General features: G+C 39.6%; 1 protein-coding gene and 1 long non-coding RNA gene across 11 annotated transcripts in view; one reads left to right on the top strand and one right to left on the bottom strand.

Annotated features, from left to right (window-relative positions):
- Positions 1-12,695, bottom strand: part of LOC309625419 — a 606,027-nt gene that overhangs the window by 409,531 nt on the left and 183,801 nt on the right. The gene's annotated exons all lie outside the window — the stretch shown is intronic.
- The window catches only part of FRMD6 (FERM domain containing 6), a 260,583-nt gene that overhangs the window by 244,462 nt on the left and 3,426 nt on the right, over positions 1-12,695 (top strand). For all 10 annotated transcript variants that reach the window (XM_082384835.1, XM_082384828.1, XM_082384834.1 and 7 more), the window contains 3 exons: positions 3,387-3,722; positions 4,477-4,608; positions 5,922-6,013. In XM_082384835.1, coding sequence (XP_082240961.1) covers positions 3,387-3,722; positions 4,477-4,608; positions 5,922-6,013 — 560 coding nt within the window. The remainder of the gene's footprint in view (positions 1-3,386; positions 3,723-4,476; positions 4,609-5,921; positions 6,014-12,695) is intronic.

The raw sequence follows: 12,695 nt of genomic DNA, 5'->3' as shown, positions 1-12,695 counted from the left end.
GCAAGTTCTCATTAGTTATCTGTTTTATACATATTAGTGTATATATGTCAATCCCAATCTCCCAGTTCATCCCACCCCCCTTTTCCCCTCCTTGGGGTCCATATGTTTGTTCTCTACATCTGTGTCTCTATTCGTGCCTTGCAGACAGGTTCATCTGTACCATTTTCTCTCTTAACAAACAAAAACCTTATAGAGGTTTGCATCTGATTGATTTCTCTCAAAAGCTGTCTGTCAATTTACATGAGACCCAGTTTGGAGAAGCCATTGTAATTTAAGTATCAGTTGGAATGTGAATCATTTTCCACTGTCTGCCACCAAACTGCATCTGTCTTCGGAGAGAATTGGTCTCACTGTCAAGTGTATTGGCTTCCCCTGCTGCCAGACTGCCAGTTCTTTCCCATGATGACTCATCAGTATAATAAATGCATATATCTCTCTGACGCTGATATGAAGATTAGGAATTTAAACAGGACAGAAGAGCCAAGGAAGCTTGTGAGCACAGGTAACTTAGGTGCAGAGCCCATCATTTTGCCAAGTTGGCTTCATTCCTAAATGGCCAACTTGGCACCTTGAGAAATTCACTTATTCCAGCAGCTCTCTGCCAGCAGCATTTTAGTAAATTCTTGTTTAGGTGACCTTAACGGGAGCCCCTTAGAGCTTGAAAGAATTAACGAACCTCCCCTACAGGTTCTAAAGCAAAATTACATAGAATGTCCTGTTAAGAGGGGAGGGCTTTGTCTGTTACCAGGCATAGCACCAAGTGCATTTGAGGGCTTATGTGAGTAGGGGCAGTGAGGGAATGATAAAGGTGCAGATTGGATCTTTTACGTGGATACATATAGATAGATTTTGCGGGGATGGCTTTTTTTCCTTTACATCTTTAGTTTTCTCTGCTTAGAAATCCCTCCAGATCTGAAGAAAACCTGAAACAGTTTCTTTGGACTTACCTTGGCCTGAATCCAGTTATCTCACCCACACTTAAGGACTCCATCATTTTAAACAAAAAAAGCTATTAACATTAGCCAAAATCACAGCATGAAAAGAATCTATATTTTTCTTAATTAAATTTCATCTAGAGTCACCTTGTCTGAAACACTATTTTCTCATTTTATAGTAAAAATGATCACAAGAATCTTACGGTATTTAGAACAGATGGATAAAAAATGCTTTCTGTCATTAAAATTTTTTTTCAACTCAACTTTATTCAGTAGCTAGGGCTTATTCTTAGGTCTGTGTCAAGAGGGCACATTGACTGCATTATATTACAAAATAACATATGAAAAACTTGGTGGTCTGTGGGCTTTTACAATAGAGGGAATAAATAGAACACTGGCACATTGATGATTTGCCCTGTTGACACCAGTAATTACTAGGGGGTGAGAGGTTGCATTTTGCATCTCTTAGAATAAATTTCAGAATTATTTCAGCATTTCCCTCATTTTGTAACCGATTGGTGTGAAGCTTCTTAAATGTTTGCAGAGGGTCTAAGAGATAAAGCACGATGACAGGAATAGAAGCCAGCACATGGAACACCAAGGCTGTGCTTACACATTGACAGGAAGTAATTCATGCTAGGCTCCTATTAGATAGAAAACAAGTCGGCAAAGTGCTTGTCTTCTAGTGACTGTGCTTATGAGTATAGAATAACTGAAGTTGATTCCAAATCTACCAGAAATTTGGGAGTAAAAGGGCTATTTCTAAAGAGATAGAAAAGCTTTTAAATTATTAGATCCACAATTCTCAATTGTCTTAGAACTCGAACACCATATAGGACTTTTTTTTTTACTTTTTCTCTTCACTTTCTACCCTTCCAAGGGCCATATGGCTATTGTATTGAAACTACAGTGAATAGAAAGTATGAGAATTTTGCAGACCCCTTTAGTTCTTCATCTTCAAACTCCTGTTGCCTTCAGAAAATAGGAATCATTAGAACCCAGTCTAACCCTAAAAAATGGGCTGTAGATGGATGTACTTTTGTTGCAGTGATGTGTGTGTTAGGCTCTGATGTCTGGTTCCAGTCTGCCTCTGTGTGGCTCTGCACACTCACCTTTGTGTGTTTCAGCTCGATTCCTTAGAATTGACATGAAAGGGCTGAAGCCCAGAAATGTACACACAACCTTCCTCAAGCACTTTTTCCATTTTGCATCCTGGAATGCATATTTTCTCTTCCTGCTGATGTTCATTCCCTCTCTGGGGAAGCCTGTGGTGATTATACTTCAGAGCTGGATTCAAACATCAAGAGTGCAAGTATTTTTACTTAACCAAGATACAATACAATTAAATCCATTAACAGGCCCTTGAGAACCCAATTAGTCTAATAGTCAGCAGTTTCTGAAATAATATCAATTTAACATTCCCCAAATGCACTCTCCATTTTTAACATTGTTCTAATGTGTTACTTCTCATCAGTATTAAAGATACAAGGCAGTTTAACTATTTCTTTGTTTTAAATTTCTGACCTGAAGCACAAAAATAGTATGTTTGTATCAGTTGTACACCTGTAGCTCAGGTAACTTTGTGCCTTTATGTAATGGTTAGTTTAGCATTGGATAAAAGGGACTTTCCAATATTGTGTCTTTGCTATGTTAAAGAGGTGTACTGACATGTTAAATCAAAGAACAGTTTTCTCAGTCAGAGGCTACATGGGTATAAATTATCAAACCAGTAGTGATTACTATGTGTTCTTAATAGATGGTAAAACCTCACTGATTCAGCCTAAATGGAGAAAAGCAATCTTCATCCATGAAAATCTAAATTCTAGAATTTTTTGAAAGAAATTCTCAAAAGAATAATTTTATTTTAAATTGTCTTCAACAGTTAGAGCTAAGCTAACAATGGCCCAAATTGAACAGATGAACAAATCAAATGAAAGGCAATTAGCATAAGTATATTTATTGAACCGTTTCTGTAGCAGTCCTTTTGAAATTATCTGTGGGGAAGGACCAGATTTTTAAAAACTTCCAATCCACTGTGGACCGATCCTTTTGCAAAGTTCAAAATCACATTCGTGGATGTCCTGGCAATGGCAGATCACTCTAAAAGTTTCTAAATGTTTATTCTCAATTCCTGAACTTATTCCACTGTGGACCGATAACAGTTTGCAGACAAGAAGTGATCTGCCATCTTACACTTTGAGTAGCATTCTTCTATGGTGTTTGAAGCTTTAAAACTCTTTGAGTAGTTAAATACTCGCCTCATATCTATGGTACTGGTTTTTATTCACTTTGCAGTCTTCTTAAATTGAGCTCCTATCAGAATTATGAGCACTTTCCAGTCACTCACTTCTGAATGTGAAATTGTACTTGTTCTTGGCTTGACCCCAGCTAATCAGCTGTTCCTTCTGCCTTGGTTGAATATAATGACGAGCTGTCTTCCTCACCACACAGAGAAGAAGCAGTACCGGGAATCTTACATCAGCGACAACCTGGACCTCGACATGGACCAGCTGGAGAAGCGGTCCCGGGCCAGCGGGAGCAGCGCGGGCAGCATGAAGCATAAGCGCCTGTCCCGTCACTCCACCGCCAGCCACAGCAGCTCTCACACCTCGGGCATCGAGGCCGACACCAAGGCCCGGGACGCGGGCCCCGAAGATGCCTACCCCGGCAGCGCCATCCACCGCAAGCTGAAAACCTGCAGCTCCATGACCAGCCACGGCAGCTCCCACACCTCCGGGGTGGAGAGTGGCGGCAAGGACCGGCTGGAGGAGGATTTGCAGGATGATGGTAACCTGCCCCCCAGGCCCTCGGAGCTACCCGTGCTGACCTGCTGTCTGGGATGCTCTGCTTTTTCTCTTCCAGTTTTTTCACATTATTGTTTCTGTAGAATTGATGTAGTAATAGAGAAGAAAGAAACACAGCATTTGGCTGCTTAACCCTGTGTTAAGGAGACACGATCAGACCTATAGCCTGTATCAGCCAAACTTAGTACTTGTGTGCATCTTTTTTATTTTTCTGTTTCAAATAATTGCTATAGCATTCAGGTTTGGGGAAAAGATACACTGATTCCATTAAGGAAAACTGCGGCGCATACGTGTGCTTACTATAGAATTCACGTGGATATCAAACCAAGTCGCTAAATGCTCTGAGAGAAGGCAGCTATAGGTGATGGGGAGCTTCATGCACCACTCATTCTGTCCTTGTCGACAGTCTGCTTTGGCATGAGGCAAACGACCCATCAGTCTCCTTGGGCCCTTTGTTATCACAGCATGCTAGTACAGCTTTTCTTTTTTCTTAAAGAGAAAGAATAATTGACAGTCAAATCATGGCATTAGCAGACATGTAGATAACACAGCAGTCCTGTGAAAAGAGAAGCAGCATCTAGTTGAGAGTTGTTGCTAGAGTTTCCTATTGTGGCGTCTCATTAGCAGATTTATTTTTAAATATGAATAATTAAATAACCTCCCTCAAGGTGTGGCTATGAATTACAGTGGCCATTTCCCCTTATGTCACTAAATGTCTCTTCCATCTTCTGTGTCAGAAATAGAGATGTTGGTTGACGACCCCAGGGACCTGGAGAGGATGAACGAAGAGTCCCTGGAAGTCAGCCCAGACATGTGCATCTACATCACAGAGGACATGCTCCTGTCTCGGAAGCTGAATGGACACTCTGGTGAGCTCCCTCGGGAGGGTGCTCTCCTTAGCTAGTGGGTTCAGAGGATACTTAATAATATAAGAAACCTAGGTAAGAAAAACGGTACAAATTGTTGAGATAGTATGATCTCAAATTATAAAAATGTTTATGTGTATATGACAAAATATGCATAAAAATATTAATAGGCTTTTCTCTGGATGATGGGGTTATGGATGATTTTATTTTCTTCTTTGCATCCTCCTAGTTTGCCAGAATCTCTACAATGTGAGCCCATTGTTTTAAAAACGTGGAGCTAAGATTGAGTAGTGACGTAGTGTACTGCTCTATCCTTCGTTCTCGTGGAAGTTTGGCAGGAGTCTGTTCAGTGTTCTGAGCACCAGGCTTGATACTGAGTTTTCTGGTGCGGGTTCTGGGTTTTGGAGCAAGTTATTGACAGGCAGGAAAGGGCACATTTACAAGGAAATTCAAAAGGAACCATACCCAGTGCCAACCAGTGCACTAGTCCACATCTTCTTCCTATGAAGATTGACTCAAAAGTTGATTCAAAAGGTGACAGGGAGCTCCGTTGACCTCAGAGCCCCAGAACTGACTTCTCACCGTGGCCTCCCATTTTGGTGTCTCACTGGTGGGATCTGCTGCAGGAGGCCTGTGCCACGGTGTCCCCGTCGGCCAAGAGGAGCCTCCGGAACACAGTGTGTTCCATATGCTGGCCCTGGACCTAGCCCTTTGTGGGCGTTCGCTCTTTAGTTGGATGGGTACTAGGCTCAGCGCCATTTATAAGAGGAGCAGACAGACACAAGGACACACAGACACTGGCCAGGACACACAGCTCCTTAACTTACCTGAACCCAGTTCCCACCCAGATCTGTGTGACTCCAGAGGAGGCCCGAGCCCCACACTTAACCCACTGCTCGTCTAAGTAGAACCAGACCTAGAGGCTGTGTCCAGGTTAAATTCAAAGTCAGTGTTGTGTGGAGAGTGGGGGGAGCTTTAGGAGATACAGTAAACAGATTGCTTTGCACCTTCAGCCTTTGTGTTCATTCCCAACTGCATCATAAATAGCTTAATTAAAAGTTTATTTTAGGAAATGCAGTTCCTAACCTCCACCCTGTGCTCTAACCCCACGTGTATCTCACTGCTCCTGTTCACTGCAGCACAAGGAGAGAATGTGATCCCCCCCTGGTAATCTGCCGCCAAAGGGCCACAGTGAGATTTGTGGGCAGTGGTTAATATTTGCCCTTTCCTTCTTGGTAGCAGTATATGTCAGATGAGTGGCAAGAGGGATGAATAATTTGAAGTCTTCACTGGTTTTTCTCTACGTTTCACTTTAGGGTTGATTGTGAAAGAAATTGGTTCTTCCACCTCCAGCTCCTCAGAGACGGTGGTCAAACTTCGAGGCCAGAGTACCGATTCTCTTCCACAGGTATGGAAGGGATTGAAATTTTAAATCAGCAGCTGAAGTTATAGAAAATTTTAAATAGGAACTTACATTTATAATTACATAAATGAGCAGAAATTTAAAACCTTAATGAAATGATTCCTAGTAGATACATACATTCTAGTTTTAGTCTGAATTTATGTCCATTTATTTTCTAGTTCTGTTTATCTTTGAATTGGGTTTTTATTTGGATAAACTATGTACTTTGTTTCATACTTTATGTGGGTGGGAAGCCTCTAGTCTTCAGGCTTCAGGTTAATTCTGGTGTGTGTATGTGTGTGTTGATCTCAACAACTGGGAGAGTGATTTTCTCATCAGGTGTGTTGTGGTAGAAATGTTTCCACACTCTAATTATTCCATTCAGATTGAATTTTCAAACTATGCTAAGCTAGAGCATTTGATAACCCATGATCACTGGTTAGACTATTAAACTATCAGAAGATATAGATAAATTAAAATACACCATTGCAGCATTTAGATATAATCTACTGCTGATATTCACCTCTGTCTCCAGGGAAGCACTTGGGTGTTCTCTGTCTCTTTTGTTTTTTTCCTTCTACGTGTGTTCCTCTTTTCTTTCTTTCTCTTGCATTCTGGCAATCTTTGCCTCCTATATTTTTCTCTCTTTCTTCCCTTTTTTCTCATTTGTCCTTTTTTTCTTTTCCATTTAAGTAACCATAATGTGAACGTGACATTTTATTAAATATTCTTCTGGAAACTCCAATGAGTGGTATTTATTGCAGTACATGTAGCATGATGATTAGGATTACAAGCTCCAGGGTCAAACTGGCTGGGTTTGCACCCCAGCCCTGCCAGTCAGCGTTAGCTCTTACTGTACATGAACGTTTGTGGGGCACCGCGAAGGATCAGCTTCCACATCTACCAGATGGGAAGAGCATTCAGTTGCCTGCCTTGATGCTTTGTGGCGATAACCTGATGAATTCTATGTGAAATTTCAGTGGAGCCTCAGAAGACGTCAGTACAAGGATCGTCATCTTCAGGAGGCTCTCAGACCTGACCCTTCCAAGTAAAATGTTGTTGACCTCAGGCTCTGTCCTTTCTTCCTGGTACTTTTGCCTCCAGCAAAAGTGATACCTTATTCTAACAAGGCTGGCCTTTGTGGTTTCAGCCGAAAAAGTAGATTAGAACTGTAATGCCTCGTTTCATTAAGTAACCATTAAGGATCTTCCATTCATGTAATTATTGGAACCATTTTTTTTTTTTTATACTGCAGGTTCTTATTAGTCATCAATTTTATACACATCAGTGTATACATGTCAATCCCAATCGCCCAATTCAGCACACCACCATCCCCACCCCACCGCAGTTTTCCCCCCTTGGTGTCCATATGTCTGTTCTCTACATCTGTGTCTCAACTTCTGCCCTGCAAACCAGCTCATCTGTACTATTTTTTTAGGTTCCACATACATGCGTTAACATACGATATTTGTTTTTCTCTTTCTGACTTACTTCACTCTGTATGACAGTCTCTAGATCCATCCACGTCTCAACAAATGACTCAATTTCGTTCCTTTATATGGCTGAGTAATATTCCATTGTATATATGTACCACCTCTTCTTTATCCATTCGTCTGTTGATGGGCATTTAGGTTGCTTCCATGACCTGGCTATTGTAAATAGTGCTGCAATGAACATTCGGGTGCATGTGTCTTTTTGAATTACGGTTTTCTCTGGGAATATGCCCGGTAGTGGGATTGCTGGGTCATATGGTAATTCTATTTTTAGTTTTTTAAGGAACCTCCATATTGTTCTCCATAGTGGCTGTATCAATTTACATTCCCACCAACAGTGCAAGAGGGTTCCCTTTTCTCCACACCCTCTCCAGCATTTGTTGTTTGTAGATTTTCTGATGATGCCCATTCTAACTGGTGTGAGGTGATACCTCATTGTAGTTTTGATTTGCATTTCTCTAATAATTAGTGATGTTGAGCATCTTTTCATGTGCTTCGTGGCCGTCTGTATGTCTTCTTTGGAGAAATGTCTATTTAGGTCTTCTGCCCATTTTTGGATTGGGGTGTTTGTTTCTTTAATATTGAGCTGAAGGAGCTGTTTATATATTTTGGAGATTAATCCTTTGTCTGTGGATTCCTTTGCAAATATTTTCTCCCATTCTGAGGGTTGTCTTTTCGTCTTGTTTATGGTTTCCTTTGCTGTGCAAAAGCTTTGAAGTTTCATTAGGTCCCATTTGTTTATTTTTGTTTTTATTTCCATTACTCTAGGAGGTGGATCAAAAAAGATCTTGCTGTGATTTATGTCAAAGAGTGTTCTTCCTATGTTTTCCTCTAAGAGTTTTATAGTGTCCAGTCTTACATTTAGGTCTCGAATCCATTTTGAGTTTATTTTTGTATATGGTGTTAGGGAGTATTCTAATTTCATTCTTTTACATGTAGCCGTCCAGTTTTCCCAGCACCACTTATTGAAGAGACTGTCTTTTCTCCATTGTATATCTTTGCCTCCTTTGTCATAGATTAGTTGACCATAGGTGCGTGGGTTTATCTCTGGGCTTTCTATCTTGTTCCATTGATCTATGTTTCTGTTTTTGTGCCAGTACCATATTGTATTGATTACTGTAGCTTTGTAGTATAGTCTGAAGTCAGGGAGTCTGATTCCTCCAGCTCCTTTTTTTCCCCTCAAGACTGCTTTGGATATTCGGGGTCTTCTGTGTCTCCATACAAATTTTAAGATGATTTGTTCTAGCTCCGTAAAAATTGCCATTGGTAATTTTATAGGGATTGCATTGAATCTATAGATTGCTTTGGGTAGTATAGTCATTTTCACAATGTTGATTTTTCCAATCCAAGAACATGGTATATCTCTCCATCTGTTGGTATCATCTTTAATTTCTGTCATCAGTGTCTTATAGTTTTCTGCATACAGGTCTTTTGTCTCCCTAGGTAGGTTTATTCCTAGGTATTTTATTCTTTTTGTTGCAGTGGTAAATGGGAGTGTTTCCTTAATTTCTCTTTCAGATTTTTCATCATTAGTGTATAGGAATGCAAGAGATTTCTGTGCATTAATTTTGTATCCTGCAACTTTACCATATTCATTAATTAGCTCTAGCAGTTTTCTGGTGGCAGTTTTAGGATTCTCTATGTATAGTATCATCTCATCTGCAAAGAGTGACAGTTTTACTTCTTCTTTTCTGATTTGGATTCCTTTTATTTCTTTTTCTTCTCTGATTGCCGTGGCTAGGACTTCCAGAACTATGTTGAATAATAGTGGTGAGAGTGGACATCCTTGTCTCGTTCCTGATCTTAGAGGAAATGCTTTCAGTTTTTCACCGTTGAGAATGATGTTTGCTGTGGGTTTGTCATATATGGCCTTTATTATGTTGAGGTAGGTTCCCTCTATGCCCACTTTCTGGAGAGTTTTTATCATAAATGGGTGTTGAATTTTGTCAAAAGCTTTTTCTGCATCTATTGAGATGATCATATGGTTTTTATTCTTCAATTTGTTAATATGGTTTATCACACTGATTGATTTGCATATATTGAAGAATCCTTGCATCCCTGGGATAAATCCCAATTGCTCATGGTGTATGATCCTTTTAATGTGTTGTTGTATTCTGTTTGCTAGTAGTTTGTTGAGGATTTTTGCATCTATATTCATCCCTGATATTGGTGTGTAATTTTCTTTTTTTGTAGTATCTTTGTCTGGTTTTGGTATCAGGCTGATGGTGGCCTCATAGAATGAGTTTGGGAGTGTTCCTTCCTCTGCAATTTTTTGGAAGAGTTTGAGAAGGATGGGTGTTAGCTCTTCTCTAAATGTTTGATAGAATTCATCTGTGAAGCCATCTGGTCCTGGACTTTTGTTTGTTGGAAGATTTTTAATCACAGTTTCAATTTCATTACTTGTGATTGGTCTGTTCATATTTTCTGTTTCTTCCTGGTTCAGTCTTGGAAGGTTATACCTTTCCAAGAATTTGTCCATTTCTTCCAGGTTGTCCATTTTATTGGCATAAAGTTGCTTGTAGTAGTCTCTTAGGATGCTTTGTATTTCTGCGGTGTCTGTTGTAACTTCTCCTTTTTCATTTCTGATTTTATTGATTTGAGTCCTCTCCCTCTTTTTCTTGATGAGTCTGGCTAATAGCTTATCAATTTTGTTTATCTTCTCAAAGAACCAGCTTTTAGTTTTATTGATCTTTGCTATTGTTTTCTTTGTTTCTATTTCATTTATTTCTGCTCTGATCTTTATGATTTCTTTCCTTCTGCTAACTTTGGGTTTTGTTTGTTCTTCTTTCTCTAGTTTCTTTAGGTGTAAGGTTAGATGGTTTACTTGAGATTTTTCTTGTTTCTTTAGGTAGGCTTGTATAGCTATAAACTTCCCTCTTAGAACTACTTTTGCTGCATCCCATAGGTTTTGGGTCGTCATGTTTTCATTGTCATTTGTCTCTAGGTATTTTTTGATTTCCTCTTTGATTTCTTCAGTGATCTCTTGGTTATTTAGTAACGTATTGTTTAACCTCCATGTGTTTGTGTTTTTCACGTTTTTTTCCCTGTAATTCATTTCTAGTCTCATAGCGTTGTGGTCAGAAAAGATGCTTGATATGATTTCAATTTTCTTAAATTTACTGAGGCTTGATTTGTGACCCAAGATGTGATCTATCCTGGAGAATGTTCCATGTGCACTTGAGAAGAAAGTGTAATCTGCTGTTTTTGGATGGAATGTCCTATAAATATCAATTAAATCTATCTGGTCTATTGTGTCATTTAAAGCTTCTGTTTCCTTATTTATTTTCATTTTGGATGATCTGTCCATTGGTGTAAGTGAGGTGTTAAAGTCCCCCACTATTATTGTGTTACTGTCAATTTCCTCTATTATATCTGTTAGCAGTTGCCTTATGTATTGAGGTGCTCCTATGTTGGGTGAATATATATATTTATACTTGTTATATCTTCTTCTTGGATTGATCCCTTGATCCTTATGTAGTGTCCTTCCTTGTCTCTTGTCACATTCTTTATTTTAAAGTCTATTTTATCTGATATGAGTATAGCTACTCCCGCTTTCTTTTGATTTCCATTTGCATGGAATATCTTTTTCCATCCCCTCACTTTCAGTCTGTATGTGTCCCTAGGTCTGAAGTGGGTCTCTTGTAGACAGCATATATATGGGTCTTGTTTTTGTATCCATTCAGCAAGCCTGTGTCTTTTGGTTGGAGCATTTAATCCATTCACGTTTAAGGTAATTATCGATATGTATGTTCCTATGACCATTTTCTTAATTGTTTTAGGTTTGTTTTTGTAGGTCCTTTTCTTCTCTTTTGTTTCCCACTTAGAGAAGTTCCTTTAGCATTTGTTGTAGAGCTGGTTTGGTGGTGCTGAATTCTCTTAGCTTTTGCTTGTCTGTAAAGCTTTTGATTTCTCCATCAAATCTAAATGAGATCCTTGCCGGATAGAGTAATCTCGGTTGTAGGTTCTTCCCTTTCATCACTTTAAGTATATCATGCCACTCCCTTCTGGCTTGTAGAGTTTCTGCTGAGAAATCAGCTGTAAACCTTATGGGAGTTCCCTTGTATGTTATTTGTCGTTTTTCCCTTGCTGCTTTCAATAATTTTTCTTTGTCTTTAATTTTTCCCACTTTGATTACTGTGTGTCTCGGCGTGTTTCTCCTTGGGTTTATCCTGTATGGGACTCTCTGCGCTTCCTGAACTTGGGTGGCTATTTCCTTTCCCATGTTAGGGAAGTTTTCGACTATAATCTCTTCAAATATTTTCTCTGGTCCTTTCTCTCTTCTCCTTCTGGGACTCCTATAATGCGAATGTTGTTGCGTTTAATGTTGTCCCAGAGGTCTCTTAGGCTGTCTTCATTTCTTTTCATTCTTTTTTCTTTATTCTGTTCCGCAGCAGTGAATTCCACCATTCTGTCTTCCAGGTCACTTATCCGTTCTTCTGCCTCAGTTATTCTGCTATTGATTCCTTCTAGTGTAGTTTTCATTTCAGTTATTGTATTGTTCATCTCTGTTTGTTTGTTCTTTAATTCTTCTAGGTCTTTGTTAATCATTTCTTGCATCTTCTCAATCTTTCCCTCCATTCTTATTCCGAGGTCCTGGATCATCTTCACTATCATTATTCTGAATTCTTTTTCTGGAAGGTTGCCTATCTCCACTTCATTTAGTTGTTTTTCTGGGGTTTTTTCTTGTTCCTTCATCTGGTATATAGCCCTCTGCCTTTTCATCTTGTCTGTCTTTCTGTAAATGTGGTTTTTGTTCCACAGGCTGCAGGATTGTAGTTTTTCTTGCTTCTGCTGTCTGCCCTCTGGTGGTTGAGGCTATCTAAGAGGCTTGATGGGAGGCTCTGGTGGTGGGTAGAGCTGACTGTTTCTGTCTGGAACCATTTTTTAACCTACTTATATTTTCAGCTGGAGCCACCTCTTGAGATAATGAGTTCTAAAAGTCTGCTACCTGCTGTGTGGAGCATTTGTCAGAGTGTGACCTCTTGCAGTGTTCGGGAGCCACCTCTTTGTCCTGGGGCTGTCTCCCAACATTTGCTATACCAAGAGCACTTCATGTTACTTTTCTACCCAAGAATTCTGGCTTTTGAAAAAATAGTTTTTTAAACTCTTGTTTCTTGAGTAATAATTGGTTTGTTTTCCCATTTCTTATTAAAAGAATAGCAGACCTCAGCATGAGAGTGTTGCTGTGCTGAATT

This window comes from Balaenoptera borealis (assembly GCF_965194805.1).
Source record: "Balaenoptera borealis genome assembly, chromosome: 3".
NCBI classification, from domain to species: Eukaryota; Metazoa; Chordata; class Mammalia; order Artiodactyla; family Balaenopteridae; genus Balaenoptera; species Balaenoptera borealis.
Note: the sequence above shows the minus strand (reverse complement) of the source record. Positions and strands in the feature narration are given on the sequence as shown.